Below are 16,870 nucleotides of genomic sequence, written 5' to 3' on the forward strand. Positions count from 1 at the left end.
TCCGCAACGTGGACCGTGACTCTGTCATGGACATAGAGTTTATAGAGAAAGGGTTAGAGTGATGAAACGATCGAATTTGCAGTTAAAAAATGAAGGGAAGTCTGCCTTTTGCCGGCGTAGAAAGGCGTCGCTCTGAATCACAGAAATGATATGCTGAAACTCTTGTATAAACTATGTAGGAAATGGGAGTGAAAAACCAGTTTTTAAACTGTGCATAATTAACCCTGTGCATGATACCCTTCTACAATTTTCTAGATCTGTAGCATAAACTCGCGAGCACAGTGCTGAACGGCTAAGCAAGCGCCTGACGTACAGGAGAGCTGAAGTCAAAGGCGCTAGTGCGCTTGCGGGGGAAAGGATGCTCCGCCCCCCGGGGCACAAATAAGGAACGAAGGGCGGGAAAGAAGCTTGCGCGTGCGCACTAAGACCAATGTCAGCCCAGAGGTTAGGAACCTACTCCCTTGTATGGTGGGCTTCCCGCCCTCCGCCCCGTTTGAAACGGGCCCAAAGTGAATGCAAAGGCTTTTTCTTCCAGGAGGAGGAAGGAATCACTGCTTAGTCTGTAAGTTGGTGAGAGCATCGCTATTCTCATCAGTTCAGCCAACTATTAATGTGTTTTGGGGCAGTGACCTTTGACCTCACCCCACCTCCTGTTTGGCTGATCTGATTTGGACCAGGCCCACTTACACAGGTGGTGGTGGCACTGTTGTGCAGAAGACCTCTGACCTGGCTGCTCTGGCCAAGGCTCTGACCGCAAGGAGCCTTCCCTCCCCTGTCCAGGGACAGTTCTTGGCCTCCATGGTGCGGCCAAGACTTTGGAAGTCTTTGACTTTGTTGCTTTGAAGAAAGATGTGCCCGTTACTGGCTAATGCCCGCTGTATCCCACTTGCAAATTAGGGTCGTTTTTGAAAGCCTTTGGAAAGGAAGCTGAACATGCCTGACTGGTAAACCTTGAACTTTCCTAGAATGCTGTGTGCAGCGCGGTTAGCCTTAGGGGCTGGGGTTGTAGGGTTGCCATCCCGTGGCAAGGCCTCCCTCGTCGCCAAGATGGTGAAATACCGGAAGATGCGGAGACCAGTGGAGCCAGAGAACTGGACGGTGGACTATCGGGAGAGATACATCCCCTTTTCCAAGGACTACCTGGTTGATGCTCTAGTGAAGGTATAACATGGGCTCTGCATGGGTTCATAATAAGTTATGAACATAGTGTTGTGACTGGGCTTTTTTTTTTTTTTTTGCTGGGGTGGGTCAGTCTGTATGATGCTTGAGCCCCTTCTGATCCCCTGGATCCAGCAAGGGTTAAAAGCTAACAACGAATTCCATTGTTAAATTAGTCCAGCAAGGGTCGTAGTTGCCACCTAAGTACCATATAAGTATGGTCATTAGTATAACAGGAGATTGCCCTGTGCCAGAGGGCAAATGGGTGCCCCCCCCCACCTGACTGGTAGTGAGAAAGACGGTAGGCAGAGTTGTGTGTCAAACCTGGGTTGGAATCAGAGAGAGCCATGCTTGATCTCTGCTTGAATCCAACGCTGTGGCTGGGAGAAGCAAGACTGTTTGCAGTGTTAATGCTGTGAGCCCTTCCATCGTAGGCTAAGGTTGTATATACGTGTAAATAAACCAGATATCCTAAAGACACCACAGTCTCCACTGTCCCTCATTCCAAGGAAACCAAACCTTGGGGAAGCGCCTGGAACCCCTGGAAATCTCGCACCGCTCAGAAATTGGGGTGGTGTGCAACAATATGTTGCGTGTCAGACTCAGAATCCTCTTCTCAGCTAGCTTGTCGTACTTAAGGTTGTACAGCTAAGCTGAAGCTAAACTTAAATGAATACATATGGCAATTGGCTTACTTTTGCATGAGGCATTCAGATCCTTGAGTGCTGTACTGTATAGCATTTATTGGCCCAGTAACTTGGGCTACCTTGGTACAGAAGATGTTTTGTTTTACAATGATTGTATGTGTTCTTGGGTGCAACTCATTCTATATTGAAGCCTGCTCCTCCCAGCCACCCACCCCAATCCCAGAGCCTGCTGCATCCTGATGCTTGGTGTGGAAACAGTACGAAACTTTTGCTCTTTAACACATCTTGCATTCTACAAGAGTGCGTGGTGTTGAATCTAACAAGCGATGATGGCCCTTCTAGAAAGTTTAATCGCTACTAGGATGGCCCAAGTAGGGGTATGTGAAGAGCACAGACATTAAGAAATGAATATTTGGGTGTGGGAAAACTTAATGACAATGGCTGGTCCAAGTAAAATTTATGTCTAATAATTTAAGAGTATTTAAGCTGACTTTCAACACACAATCATAAGGTACTGAGCAAGATTAGAAATGCCAGAAGCTACTATACTGTATATCACTGGGCATACTTAAGTATAGTAAACAAACTTTGCATGATAGTTCCTGAGATCAAGGAGCAGGTTTCTTTCTGTGTTTGGATACAGTTGGGTGTGCTTCTGAATCAAGATGACAGACTGAACATTTCATAACTAGCCTGATTTTAACTACTGATTTTTTGGTTTCTTGGAATTTCTGAGCAAATTGGATGAGGCTGCTAGTATACAATACATTCAGTTAAAGCACTAAAAAATTAATATTAATAGAATAAAATCCGCAATAAGAAAACTTCAACTAATTTCCAAATATCTGGTATAATAAGAATATCTTCATCAGTTCCTTCCTTGAGGAGGAAGGGTGGGATATAAATTAAATAAATACAGGCGGTGACCATTTCACACGGGGATTCGATTCCCAACCCCTGCATATGTTGGCAGAGTGCGTATAAGCACATCTCGCCCCCATTATGCCCCTGTTAAGCCGCCTTCTGTGCATTGGTGATCATGCATCAGTTGGATGTGCCTAAAATGGTGGCTGCCTGTAATAGGAAATAATAATAAAAGAGTCGGGGAAGTGAATGAGTTTTTTGAAGGGGATTTTTCTGTAGCTCCGAAGCCACTACACTATTTGCTGAACAAGTGTAAAATGAGGGAAGTGAAGGCAGAAAGGGGATGTGGATTATTGAGAAGAGGGCTGTTGTTCCAGAGCAGAAAAGGAAGAAAGGGATATAAGGAGAGGTGAAAGAGATAGTTAAGGAGATAGTTAAGAGCTTCTAGCATTCCAGGATTTCCCTGCGGTTCAGAAATTGTATGATGTTACTCTGGAGACCCTTGGGAACTCCATTGTATATATTATTATCAACCTTATTAACATATTTTTATCTTCAGTATGTGAATGGAATATTTTGATAGGAGCTTTATGTCAGAGAGGAAAGCCCCCCTTTGTGAATTGGGAGAAGGAAGGAAAGAACAGAGTGGCTGCATGTTCTTGGAGAGCATCACCTTCAGAAGCTAGGTCAAGAGAATGCCTTCCTGACACGTTTCATTGACAAACAGATAGGGATAGCTGGTGGCCCTCTGGGCTGGCGACACTGAACAATATGGAGCAGGCTTAGTGCTAAGTGTGCAATGAGATCATGCTCCATTGCGAGTAGGTATGTGGGGTGTGGGTGTATAGAGAGAGAGAGAGCACTATATGTTTTCCCACCTTGATGTTAACGGTGTATGGAACCTGCAGCAAGCACCTTTTGTATTTTCTTTTATTTCCATCCAGGATTTCTTTCTCGCTGACTTGGCCACCCCAGCTATAGTCAAGAGACTTATAAAGTAAGGACCAGAAGACTATCTACTCCTTTCTCCCCCTCCCCTGTGGGAGGTGTAAAACATACAAAAGCCAATTATAAATTACCTAATGTTTGAGCTTCACTCACTCATGTGTATACTCATAGGAATATAAGAAAGTGCTTTGTATCAGGTCAGACTATTTGTTCCTCTAGCTTAAGACTATGTAGGCACCATTCATGAAAAGCCCATGACTCCGCCCCACCCCACCCCCCAAATTCTGGGGTCTGTAATTTGTTAAGGGTGCTGGGCAGGGCTTTTTTCAGGAGGAACTCAACAGGAACTCAGTACAGTTGAGCTCCGGCTCCTCTCTGGTGAGCGCCATTGCCATTCTAAGAAAATGAGGGTGGTGGTCACAGTGACCTCTTTCTAGAAAAATAACACTGGTGCCAGGGATTGTAGCTTTGTGATGGGTAAACTGCAGATCCCAGGATTCTTTGGAGAAAGCCATGTGCCTTAAATGTATGATGTATATGAAGCCTAAGTATTGACTAGCAGTGGCTCTCCAGAGTCTCAGGCAGCAGTCCCTTCACATCACCTGATCCCTGATCTCATATATATATATATATATATATATATATATATGCAGGTTTTGGTGTCCTCGGGTGTCTTCCCGTGTAAAAGTTGGGGTGTCTAGGCGACGTTTCGACGAGGTCTCACTCGTCATCTTCAGGCTGGTGTTTTCGGCTTCTTGTTACTGGAACAAGAACAAGTTACTTCTTGTTCCAGTAACAAGAAGCCGAAAACACCAGCCTGAAGATGACGAGTGAGACCTCGTCGAAACGTCGCCTAGACACCCCAACTTTTACACGGGAAGACACCCGAGGACACCAAAACCTGCATTCCTGTACCCGTGAAAATCTACGAAAGCATATATATATATATATATATATAAAATTAATTTCAACATACCAATTATTATACATTCCACAGAACTTCACATCTTTTGCAATCTTTTTGGACTTCCATCAGCACCTCTGATGATCCACCATTTTTATCATTTCTTTTGCATTTCTTAAATTCCTATTGCCGTTAATTATCTTAACTCACAATCCACCTCTTTAACCATTTTTGCAATAATTCAAATAATTTACCTCACAAAACTTCTTGCAAACCTACAAACGTAATCTGGTCATCACGATCCCTGATCTCTTCTACGTGCAAAGCACAGGATCGGCCAATGGACCGTGGTCCCTTTTGTAATAGGAAGCTGACGTACATTGTCTTACTTGAAGCTTGGAACATAGAAGCCTTGCTCATAATGATGCCAAGCACCCCAGCTAAAAATGAAACAAGCCACAAATGCTGAAAGGAGCTTTCTGGGAGCCTGGTTCACCACAAAAGCTTGGATCAGCCTAGAATTGGTGGCAGGGTGTGTGTGTGTGTGGAGTTCTCCAGTGGCAGCTAATAACTTGTTTATGTATGCAGGGTGTGAATTTAGTAATTAGTGTGCATGTATGTGTGTTACATGTTCTTAATTAAATGTAGATCAAACCTGTAAACAACAACAACTTAATCCAACCTTTACTATTGCCTATTATTTATTAAATCTATTAGGAGCTCTTCTTGCTGCTGCAGGGAACTCAAAGCGACTTTACCAAAAAAAACATTAAAGCACACACACAAGCTTTATAAGGCCATGGATTGTTAACAGCCAAAGGCCTGGTTGAAAAGGCATGTTTTTGCCTGGCGCCTCTACCAATTTGGTACGCACCAGATGTTTTAGACTAGGACTCCTATCATGGGAATTGTAGTCAAAAACGCCCCGAGGGCTCCAAATTCGCAAAACTGATTTAATTCGTATCAATCCAGTTGGGGACTAAGTTTTTAAAAAGTTGTTTCAGATTGATAGGGAAGCTTAAGGATAACACTGCTGTAGCAGCATGGAATAATCTGTCAGCCCGTTGCCCCAATTATAACAATATCTCAGGACAAAGTAAGGCATCCTTTTAATAAATGGCTGCAATTCAGCATATCACAACAAACCTACGTAAACAGGTCATTTGCTTCTAAACCACCTTTGAACTAACCTTGTCTATTCCCTCTTTCAGGAGTTCCACTCTTCTAGCCAAGCAGATCGCGCCACTTTCCTGGCATTTGTCTCTCAAGTGGACTCGTCCCTTCTTCACCGTTACCACTCCATCCTAGAGCAATTACAGGTAATGACAAAGTACGCTCCTTGTGGGGACTGGCCTTGTTTCTGAATGAATTGCTCATCCAAAGGCAGAAGGGGTTGGGGAACAGCATGTGCCGGAAGCTAGTGGGAGGCATTGTGATTAGATACTGGCTTACTCACTAGTTTCCGGGCTCAGAGGTACAGGAACTGATCTTTAAAGCACTCCACAGCTCTGTAATTCCTCAAGGACTGCCTCTCCCCATATGAACCAGCTCAGACCCTGTGGTTTTCATCACAGACCCCTTCTTGCTGTGCTCCACCTGAGGTAGGTATAGAGTGTGAATCAGGCCTTCTCAGTGGTGGCCCCCTGCTTCTTGAATGCTCCCTCAAGGTGATGTACCTAGCACCATCCTTGTCAATCTTTAGCTGGCAGGCTAAGGCCTTTTTGTGTTGCCTGCTGAGGTGGTGGTCATCTTTTAGTGGGATGGGTAGGACTTGTCCTTATTATATTGTAGGATGAGTGTCAAAGGAATTTTATAGGGTCCATTGTTTTGTATTTCTTATGGTATTAAGTTGCGTTTATGCATTCTATTTTATGGGACGTGGGTGGCGCTGTGGGTTAAACCACAGAGCCTAGGACTTGCTGATCAGAAGGTTGGTGGTTTGAATCCCCACGACGGGGTGAGCTCCTGTTGCTCAGTCCCTGCTCCTGCCAACCTAGCAGTTCAAAAGCACGTCAAAGTGCAAGTAGATAAATAGGTACCGTTCCAGTGGGAAGGTAAATGGCGTTTCCGTGTGCTGCTCTGGTTCGCCAGAAGCAGCTTAGTCATGCTGGCCGCATGACCTGGAAGCTGTACGCCGGCTCCCTCGGCCAATAAAGTGAGATGAGCGCCGCAACCCCAGAGTCGGTCGTGACTGGACCTAATGGTCAGGGGTCCCTTTACCTTTTTATGCATTCTATTTTACCTTGATAAGTTGCTTTCAGGCTTTTTATTGTGTAAAATGACCGATCAATGCAGTAAATAATAATAACACTGTTAATGGCATTAATACAGGCTATTTATTTCTCCCCTTCCCAGGCTCTCTATGCTCCTATTAATCCCGACCAGGACACACTGCAGGAGTTCTCTCTGACTGATGCTGAGCGGTTAGCAAAAGAACAGGAAGTTTTGGCCAGGATGGATCCATTGCTGGACCAGGCCAACTTCAACAGTTTGTCAGAGGAAACCCTGGCCTATGCCCTTGTGGTCCACCATCCTCAAGATGAAGTCCAGGTGAGACCTGTCCCAGGATAGGGCCATTCTTCGTCCCCGTAACTCAATGTGACTCTTAACAAAGCCAGATTCTGTACATACATGTTATGGGAGTTTTCTCACTGCGGAGATTAAGTTCAGGCACAGCTCCACCAGAGGCCCTTCAGTTTCCCTGTGTCTGAGCTTCTTCGTATATTATTATTAGTAATACAGTGATACATCAGGTTACATATGCTTCAGGTTACATACGCTTCAGGTTATAGACCCAGAAATAGTGCTTCAGGTTAAGAACTTTACCTCAGGATGAGAACAGAAATCGTGCTCTGGCGGCGCGGCGGTAGGAGGAGGCCCCATTAGCTAAAGTGGTGCTTCAGGTTAAGAACAGTTTCAGGTTAAGAACGTACCTCTGGAACGAATTAAGTACTTAACCCGAGGTACCACTGTAATAATAATAATAGCCTTCCTGTCATCAGTTTATTATCCTAGGGCTTGCAGCAATAGAATTCATACAAGAACCATGAGAAATTCATATTAAAATGTACAAAATATTGTTGAAGAGATCAACATCACAGCCCCCCCCCCCATGTGAAGCTAAAGGCACACCTTTAGAGCAGGTGAACCCATTGGGACTCCAGCTCCCAACAGCATCTGGAGGGCTGTAGATTTCATGCACTGCTGCAGGAAAGCCTTGTGACTTCAGCCCCTGTGTCTCATTTTTACATTGAAAAGTGCTCTCCGTGCCGATCCATTTGCTCAGATTACTTAACATGCTTGGCACTGATGTATTTATTTTTTGCCACCATTGTAGATTTGGTTCCTTGTTTTATATGCAGGTTGGCTTTATTTATTATTATTTCTTAAATTTGTACACCTCATTGTAACATTTACGTACAAATGTTTAAAATAAAAAATAGCGCGCACGCCCTCAAAACATTCGCACTATCGGTCTGTATGGAATGCTCCTTAGCTGTAGTTGCAACACAAGACCCCCTGCCCCCCAAAGCAATTGTATTTTCATGCCTTCCTTTTTGCAGGTCTCAGTAAATCTGGATCAGTATGAATACATAAGATTCTGGGCTCTTGGCCAACGGTTCGGACCACTGAGTGTGATGACTACCCTTCAGAATCAGAGGGGGTTCTTTGGCACACCTTGGGTTCCACCAGACAGGCAAGTGAATAATAATAAAAATAGATCCCACCCTGAGATCCTTTTGGGGAGAGCTATTCCCCTGACTCTACATTTGCCTCTCCCAACTTGTTACACTGTTCAGACTCCCATAAATCTAGGCCTTAGGCTGAAGCTATTGGGAGTTGGAGACCAACTGCATTTGGATTGCAGCAGCTTGGGAAAGTCTGCTCTGCATTAACTGGATAGGAAGATAGGCAGTGAATACGTTTTGTTCATATGTGGATGGATAATTCAGGGACATACCGTACTGGGGATTCTTGGGCACTTTTTAATCAAAGCAGTTTCCAATAGTTTGGAGACTGAAGGAATTTCTTAACTTTTTTAAAAAAAGTTATGTGAGCATGATCCCTGTTTGAAAAGGAAACACAGTACTGTTTGTGCGCTGCATCCATGCTTTATTGGTATTTGCCTCCACATGGACAAAATGTGTTTGGCCACTTAGTATGGTGTTTTATCCACATCAGTTTGTTTAATGATAATCTCGTCTGTCTTTCTGTCAACATTGTATTTTATGGTCCTTGTTCAATACTTTATAATTTTAAATGATACAGTGGTGCCCCGCAAGACGAATGCCTCGCAAGACGGAAAACCCGCTAGACGAAAGGGTTTTCCGTTTGCGATGCGCTTCGCAAGACGAATTTCCCTATGGGCTTGCTTCGCAAGACGGAAACGTCTTGCGAGTCTCGCCATTTCCCCCCCGCTTTCCCCCCCCCTTTTTTCTAAGCCGCTAAGCCGTTAATAGCCTTTGAGCAGCTTAGCCACTAATCCTTTAATAGCCGCTAAACCGCTAATAGCACTAATCCGCTTAGCCGCTAATGGGGTTGCTTTGCAAGACGAAAAAACCGCTAGACAAAGAGAATCGCGGAACGGATTCTTTTCGTCTTGCGAGGCACCACTGTATATGTACAACAATATACAGTACTGAGTAAAATTTGCAGGGTTTTGATGAGTGCTTATACATTGTACCTCAGTTTCCATCTGCACTGTACATTTAAAGCAGTATTATACTTTTAACTCCTGCCAACCTAGCAGTTCGAAAGCACAAAGTGCAAGTAGATAAATAGGTACCGCTCCAGCGGGAAGGTAAACGGCGTTTCCGTGTGCTGCTCTGGTTCACCAGAAGCAGCTTAGTCATGCTGGCCACATAACCCGGAAGCTGTCTGCGGACAAATGCCGGCTCCCTCGGCCAATAAAGCGAGATGAGCACGCAACCCCAGAGTCGGTCACGACTGGACCTAATGGTCAGGGGTCCCTTTACCTTTACCTTATACCACTTTAAACAGTCAGGGCTTCTCTCAGAGTCCTGTGAACTGTCGTTTGTTAAGGGTGCCAAGAGTTGTTAGGACTCCCCTCGCAGAGCTACAATTCCCAGAGTTCCCTGGGAAGAGGGACCAGTTTTTAAAGGATTCTGAGAACTGTACCTCGGGGGGGGGGGGGTTGGTGGGGTATCTCCTAACATCTCTCAGCGCCTTTAACATTCTGGGGGGAAGTCACCTTAATGATTATCTGCTTATATTTTTTATTGAATTATCTTTTATGTTGCCTTGATATATTTTGATATAGTGGTACAGAAATATTTTATTCATTTGTCCATAAATAAAATGCAAATGCTTTCCTTCCTCTGTGGTTTTTTTATTTTTTGCCCCTTTTCCTCCCAAACCAGACAGTACTTCAAACGGGTGGTGGTGGCTGCCCGGATTAAGAATGCTCACCTCATGCTTAAATGCTTTAAGGACATTCCGCTGGAAGGCCTGGAGCAGTTGCTGCCCGCGATCAAGGTCCGCACCTCCATCTTCTACAGGGCCCTCCTCAACGGCATGCTGATAGTGAGCGGCTTGGCCTTCTTCGTCAACGTGGGCATGGTGGTGCTTTCTGACCTGAAGATCGGCACCACCTCCCTGCTGCTTTTCTTCGCTGCCTTTATGGCCTTCCGGGCTTGGAAGGTATGCATGATGCTGCCGCCGCTATTTCTAGAAAACTGGCCCTGCCTCTTAAAACAGATTGCCAGCCATGTGACCTTTGGTAACATAGCCTTTAAGGAAGGAGGGGACAGTTCCGACGTTGGGGCTGATGGGAGTTGGAGTCCAACCATCAGCATGGTCAATGGCCAGGGATTAAAATAAAAATAAAATAGCGGAGTCTGTAGTCCAGCAAGATCTGGAGGTTTCTGCCACTGTTTTAGGGCAGCATTTCCCAATCTATGGGTCACAAAGCCAGTAAGCCAAACATAATTATTACTTCTCATAATTTGACTGTTATGATGAAGATCTCTCCTTGAGATTCCAGAGAGCTGCTGTCAGGTAGACAGATTGGAACAATTGTCTGGTTTTTCTGGACAAAAGAGGCCCACGTGGTCATACGCACCCTGTCATTTTCTCAAATAGAAGTATCTACCATTTATTCCATTGTGTGGGGTAGTTGGGGGATTACCCATTGAAGATGCACTTAAAGATACCCTTACCTTCAGGACAAAACCTGTAATACACACCTCTAAATGCACTAATCTCCCCATATGAGTACTTTCAATCTACAAGTCCTCCTTCCTCCTCTCACGACCTGTCCCTCCTATTGATGGACACTTTGCTAGGGAATCGCAATACGTGTCAGCCTTGCTCAAAAGCACTGCAGCAACTGTGGCTGTAAACCCAGGAGGCCTGAATCCCAACTTGTCCACTTATAGGGAATTGCGATTCCCTAGCACTCGCTCCCTAGGACTCGCTCCCATAGGAGGCAGTGATCACCACCAACTTGAATGGCTTTAAAAGACGATTAGACAAAATTAATGGATAGGGATAGCAGTGGCTACTACCTGTGATGGCTATGCTGAATACCAGTTGCTGGAAACTGCAAGGGGGCAAGGGCTCTTGTACTCAGCTCCTGCTTGTAGGATTCTGACAGGCACTTGCGTGGCCGCTGTGAGAACAGGATACTGGGCTTGATGGGCCATTGGCCAAATCCAGGAGGGCTGTTCTTAGCAGCCTTACTTCCTGTGGACACCCCTGCTTTCTTCTTGTTAAAGGTCTTTGGCCAGCGCCGGAATATCCACTCCCTTGAGCTGGTGCACATGCTGTATTACCGCAGCACATCCAACAACTCTGAGCTACTGGATGCCCTTGTTCTGCGTGCCCAGGAAGAACATGCCAAGGAGGTCATCTTGGCACACAGTTTCCTCCTCCAGCTGCACCAGCACTATCACCCCCTGGACATAGGTATTTGCCTGGCCTTGGTTCTTTGGGATGGGGAAGGGCTGAAGCAATGAAAAACAAAGCCATCCCCTGGAATGGGTTTGAGCTTGTGGAAGGTTCTCTGACCTCTCTTTCTCTCTCTCTGTCCCCCAGACTCCAAAACCATTGAACGCCTGAAGGAAGAGGTTCAGGCTTGGCTGCACCTCCACTCTGGTCTGGATGTAACCTTCTGTGCCGACCGTGCCTGCAGGCATCTCAGGGAACTGGGAGTTGGGGCAGGGGACTCTCCTGCAACGGGGACCCATCCTGTGACGGGTTAGGAGCTTCCTAGGATTGTTCTGTTCCGCACCTTTGGTTCTTAGTGGTCAGGCCTCCTGCTGAGGCCCCTAACACTGAGCATGTGAGGCTTTGAAGGCACAGGCAGGGGGATTCTTGCCTTCCCGGGGCATTATGGGAGCAGTGCCCAGGGCTGCAGTTGTCGATGCTGCCCAGAAACCTCGGGGTTTCTGCTTCTACGACTGCTGTATCTCCCCTGGATGTGTATGTTCCTCCAGGAATCCATGTTGGGAGGAAACTCAAGCATGTAACACCATAAGAGGTGTAAATATCACCTGCCATACAACATTCAACCTCATTACAAGGGGGGGTATGTTACACCTCAGACTCAACTATTTGGAAGGCGGGGGGGGGGGGCTTGTTATTAAAGGTGTCCCTGTTTTTGCAAAAACACTTTTATTATATGCTGCTGCCTTTCGGGGGGGGGCTGCCTGTTTTTTCTTGTATCTGAGGAATGTGGGGGCGAAGTTCCTTGCAGGGCTGTTTACATTTGAAATGAGAATGGCATAAAGCAATGAATTGCTTGCATTTAGGGCAAGATGGGGTTTTAGAAATATTCCTTTGCTCTGCTGCTTGGGGGCTTTAAAAAAACGTATTAAATCATTTCTATAGCACTTTGAAATTCACAGTATACGCTTACGAGGAATTTGAAGAGTACTACGCACTTGGTTTTTGTGTTGCCTGTTTTATAGAGACCACGGAGGTTGAGACGACACACACACTGCATGGTCTTGGACAACTCAGTAAGTTCATGCAGTGCTTTGACTTGTTAGGGAAGGGCACTCGGCACGTTTCTAGAGGCACTTCTCCATATTATTGCCCCCAGATGTTCCAGCTTCAGGCCGCTGTACTGAGAACAGATTTGATGCCTTGGAACAAATTTACTCTCTGAGTTAATGAATGAGCTCCTATGTGGTTTTTAAGTTCCAGTATTGTACTCACTGAACCACGCTGTCTTTTGTTTTCTGGTTGTCAATTGGTCATCAGTCTACAGTTGAGGTTTGGAGTTCAGAAACTTGCACAAGTAGTAGGAATTATTAGGAGGGCTGTTGCTGATGGATTTTGAAGTTGAGGCATCTGCTACCTCCTTTTGATGCATGCAATAAGGTCTTAATTCTACCCTCATGGAGGGTACTTGACTTCTGCTGCCTCCATCTCTAAACAGTGCATGTGTGTTCAGTGTATATATGTTCTTGGGGGGGAACGACTTCACCCTAATGAATGCCCTTGTAACTGAGCAGATGTGATATTGTTCACTGTTTGTTGTGTTAGACTGGGGGCCAGCTGGCCCCCCTGAGAGGTCCTCTGTCCTTTTTTATGGTGTGCATGTACCAGCCGTGCAGTCTCCCATCAGCCATGATGCTGTATTTGAAGCAGCACCTGCCAGCCAAACCTCAGACAGAGAACTTGGTGCGAATAGGAGCCAAGTGAAGGCTATTTGTGGACACTGGTCTGCTGTTTCACAGTCTACAACAGAGCAATGCCTCTGTGATATTTTACATGGTAGCATTGCCCAGATTTTCACTTTTTATTTCTTCCCTTCCCCAAGAGAAGTGCTACCTGAAGTTTTTGTTTCTTGTAACATGTCTAAACAGCACTCTTACCTACAGGTGTGTGTAGTGGTGTGAGAAGGCCCTCTAACAACAGCTTGTTCTGAGCTTCTCGTGCCCAAAGTGAGCTCTTAGTCTTAAAATAGCAGTGGTTGGGTTTTGTTTTTCGTTTTTGTTTAACCCTCCACCCATGTTGGAAGTCTTTGTGGCTCAGGGGAAACTGCATGAATGTCTGTATCTTCGGCGCAATAAAAAAATATTTTCCCATATTGACAAGTTTTCTCCTACTTTTTATTCTGTTTTATTTTGCACTGCTTGGTCCTAAAGTAACTTCACTGAACTGAACAGCCAGGAGGGCAGTGGTTAGCTATGCTTGGATGTATATTATTATTATTATTATTAAATTTTCTAGTTGCTTTTTCTTGCCCAGGGCAACCCAAAGCACCTTACATCCAAATCTAAAGACAGACAACCCCACCCACCCACACAGATGCATTAAAACTAAGAGGAGAAAAGAAATACATTAGAAACATCCCACAATCCCCTAAAGCTTCCTTGTAGCTCCACACCCTCAAAGTATCCTGTGTGCAATAGGGGCACCAGGAGCCCCTCTTTAACAATCCCTATTTATAATATTTTGCACACTGGAGTTGGATACTTGACTGAGCAAATAACAGCCAGGTATTTGAAAACCCTTAACATTCATTGAACGACGGCATCATTATTTCTGGCTTTCCTTGACTCCCTGTAGCTGTGTGTCTCACTTGTATCCCATGAGTTCCTAGGACATTACAGAACAAACAGATACATCATGGTGAGGCACCCATTTGTTCCTGCAGCAAGCAAGACAGGAAGCTCTGCAGTCCTAGGCAGTGATCATGGCCCCCGATGACGGTTTTTGTGTGTTCTCTGTTGGGAGATGCCTGCTGTTAGAGCAGGTGGCCTGTGGGAGATGTTCATGCTGCTGGGTTTTGCTATGGGACCAATGAGCACACAGCTCCCCTTCCTGACAAATGACACTTTATTGGGGCAGACACACTATATTTTTGGGGGGGGGCAGAGAAACTATCACCCCCTGAGTGACTTTCTTGGCTTCATTGAATATTTTATGGCAGATTAGTGGAGGGGAGATTCTGTTTCCAATACATCACATTTTCAGCAGTGATAAACTTAGAAAAAGCCAATTATGGCTTTAAAAAAGAAAACTAGCACAAGTGACACAATAAAACAGCCTGCTTCATTGTTTAGCATCCTGCCACTTGCTGACAAGGGCTCCCCACAAACAATTACTTGAGCTCTCTTATCTTGAGGTTTCCTTCAAGAAGAAAGTTGCCGGAGAGGTTCTGATGCAGCCATATAGCTTCTTGAGCAATGTACAGGATTGCTGATCCTACACTTTGCCTAATGATGGAGGTACCACCTAAAACCTTCGGGGAAGGGGCTCCCCCTGTCAAAGGCCACACTTCTTTGGAGGTGCTAATCAGCTGGAGGCAGCATACTAGCAGGAGGTAGGGCTGAAGCCATGCTCTTCCTGTTTCCCCAATCAGCCGGTTGCCAGAAGACAGACAGATATGGACACACAGCTTGCAGAGGACTTCTGAAATGAGGTGGGCAGGCTGCAGATTACCAACCCCTCATCTAAGACACCAGCAACCTGACATGATACTTGAGAGGAATGAATAAACTGTCTCCTTGATAAAGGGGCTACACAGGACATTGCTTTGTGGCAGTCGGCTCACTGGTCAATCTAGACCAGTTTTGTTTACATGGGTTGGCAGCAGCACTCCTTGGCCTTGGGCAGAGATCTTTCCCAGCCTTGCCCCTTTCCAGGGTACCGAGTCTGATTTCCCCTAAGTTAAGCATCTTCTCCATCCCTGGGCTATGGGATCTTTTTAGCAGTTGCACAGCCTCTAATTCAAGGATGGGGGACCTCCAGATGTTGGCAGACTCCCACCAGGCTCAGCCAGCAGGACTGAAGGGCAGGGATGAAGGGAGTTGTAGTCTGACAACATCTGAGGGCCACAAGTTCCCCACCCCTGATGTAATTCTACATTTGTTTTAATTAAAATGGAAGATTACAGGTCAGATTGCATGTTATGGTAATCATCTCAGCCATACAGTTTAAGGAACCTGCTGCGTCAGGCAAAGGCCTATCTAGTTCATCATTCTCTTTCCACAGCAATCAACCAGGTGCCTTTGGGAAGCCTGTAAGCAGGGCAGGAGTGCAACAGCACTCTGCCCACCTGTGATTCTGAGCAACAGGTATGCAGAGGCATGATGCCTCTGACAGTGGAAGCAGAACACAGCCATTGTGGCTGGTAGCAGAATAGTGTCAAGAGTTCCCCTCTTTCCCCCCAACAGAGAATCCCCGCTGAGTATGCAAAATCCAGAATGGACCACCCTCCTACTCCTTAATGTTGCCTGCTTGTTTCCCAGTTGCCTTCATGACTAACTTGACTAGAAGCATGCCTTTGAAAAGGCTGACCGTCTGCGTCAGATGAACCATGGGATACAAAGCAGTGTTTTGTACTTGGGAGAGAGATGTGGCTATGTTTCCTCTACTTAGGACAGACCCATAGAACCAGAATCGGAAGGGACATCAAAGGTCAACTAATCTAAGCTCCAGATGATGCAGGAAATCCACTACTACAGCACCCCTGATAGGTGGCCATCCAGGCTCTGCTTAAAAACTTTGTAACAAAGCAGAGCCCACCATCTTCTAAGCCAGGTGTGGGGAACCTTTGGCCCTCCAGGCGTTGCTGAACTACAGTTTCCATCCCTGGCCACTGACTTGCTGGGGCTAGTGGAAGTTGTAGTTTAGCAACACCTGTTCTACGGTATTAGCTTGCTCCCACCCGCCGTGGTGTCGGCTGCCTTTTTCTAGCTGCATTCCCTTGCTTCTACTCTTGTAAAAAGACAAGCTTTAGGGTGGCTGGTGGATAGTTAAACATTCAGATTTCAATTAGGTTAAATATTTATTGGTTCACGTGCCCAGATCTCTGCACCACCAGATGGTATATTAGTGCTCTTGGCAGGCATTAAGCTGCACTTTTATCTCAGCCCAAGTGCACAGTGAGGATGGAAACCAGCTGGACCTAGAGAACGGGTGGGGTGGGGTTGCTGGCAGATCAGGACCAGCGAGCACAAGCTTCATAGGATCTTACATTCAACTAAGTTTTACTCAGGGCAGAGCCACTGAAGTGAATGATGCAACTTGGCCAAGTTCGTTAATTTCACTGAGTCTACTCTGAGTAAAACTTTGCTGCATTCCAACCATAGTCTCCACTCGGCCATGCAGATCCCTGAGTGTCCTTGGCACATCTTTTCCAGCCTTACCGATATCACAGGTTGTTTTGAGAATAACATGGGTGGAGGAGGAAGCTTCTATGAAGGGGAGATTGAAATGCAATAAAAACAAATTTGCTCAGTCGGAATGCAGAGAGTTTGGGCAAGGAGGGACTGAATGAATAACAGCAGTCCGGAGTTGGCTGGAAGAGGTGCCACAAGCATTTCTGCAAGGAGGAAAGCTTTTTAATGATGTCGGGTGTTGTGGATTTGGA

The 16,870-nt window shown here is 45.7% G+C and overlaps 1 protein-coding gene across 1 annotated transcript; it reads left to right on the forward strand.

The window, feature by feature from the left end:
* The first annotated feature begins 320 nt into the window (after positions 1-320).
* On the forward strand, positions 321-13,579 carry LOC114581445 (transmembrane protein 143). The gene is made up of 7 exons (XM_077917056.1): positions 321-1,161; positions 5,733-5,840; positions 6,877-7,071; positions 8,085-8,222; positions 9,907-10,182; positions 11,259-11,448; positions 11,578-13,579. The coding sequence occupies exons 1-7, from the start codon at positions 967-969 to the stop codon at positions 11,742-11,744; spliced, it is 1,269 nt and encodes a 422-aa protein (XP_077773182.1). The 5' UTR covers positions 321-966; the 3' UTR covers positions 11,745-13,579.
* Positions 13,580-16,870: the final 3,291 nt, after the last annotated feature.

This window comes from Podarcis muralis, chromosome 13, assembly GCF_964188315.1.
Source record: "Podarcis muralis chromosome 13, rPodMur119.hap1.1, whole genome shotgun sequence".
In the NCBI taxonomy this organism is placed as follows: Eukaryota; Metazoa; Chordata; class Lepidosauria; order Squamata; family Lacertidae; genus Podarcis; species Podarcis muralis.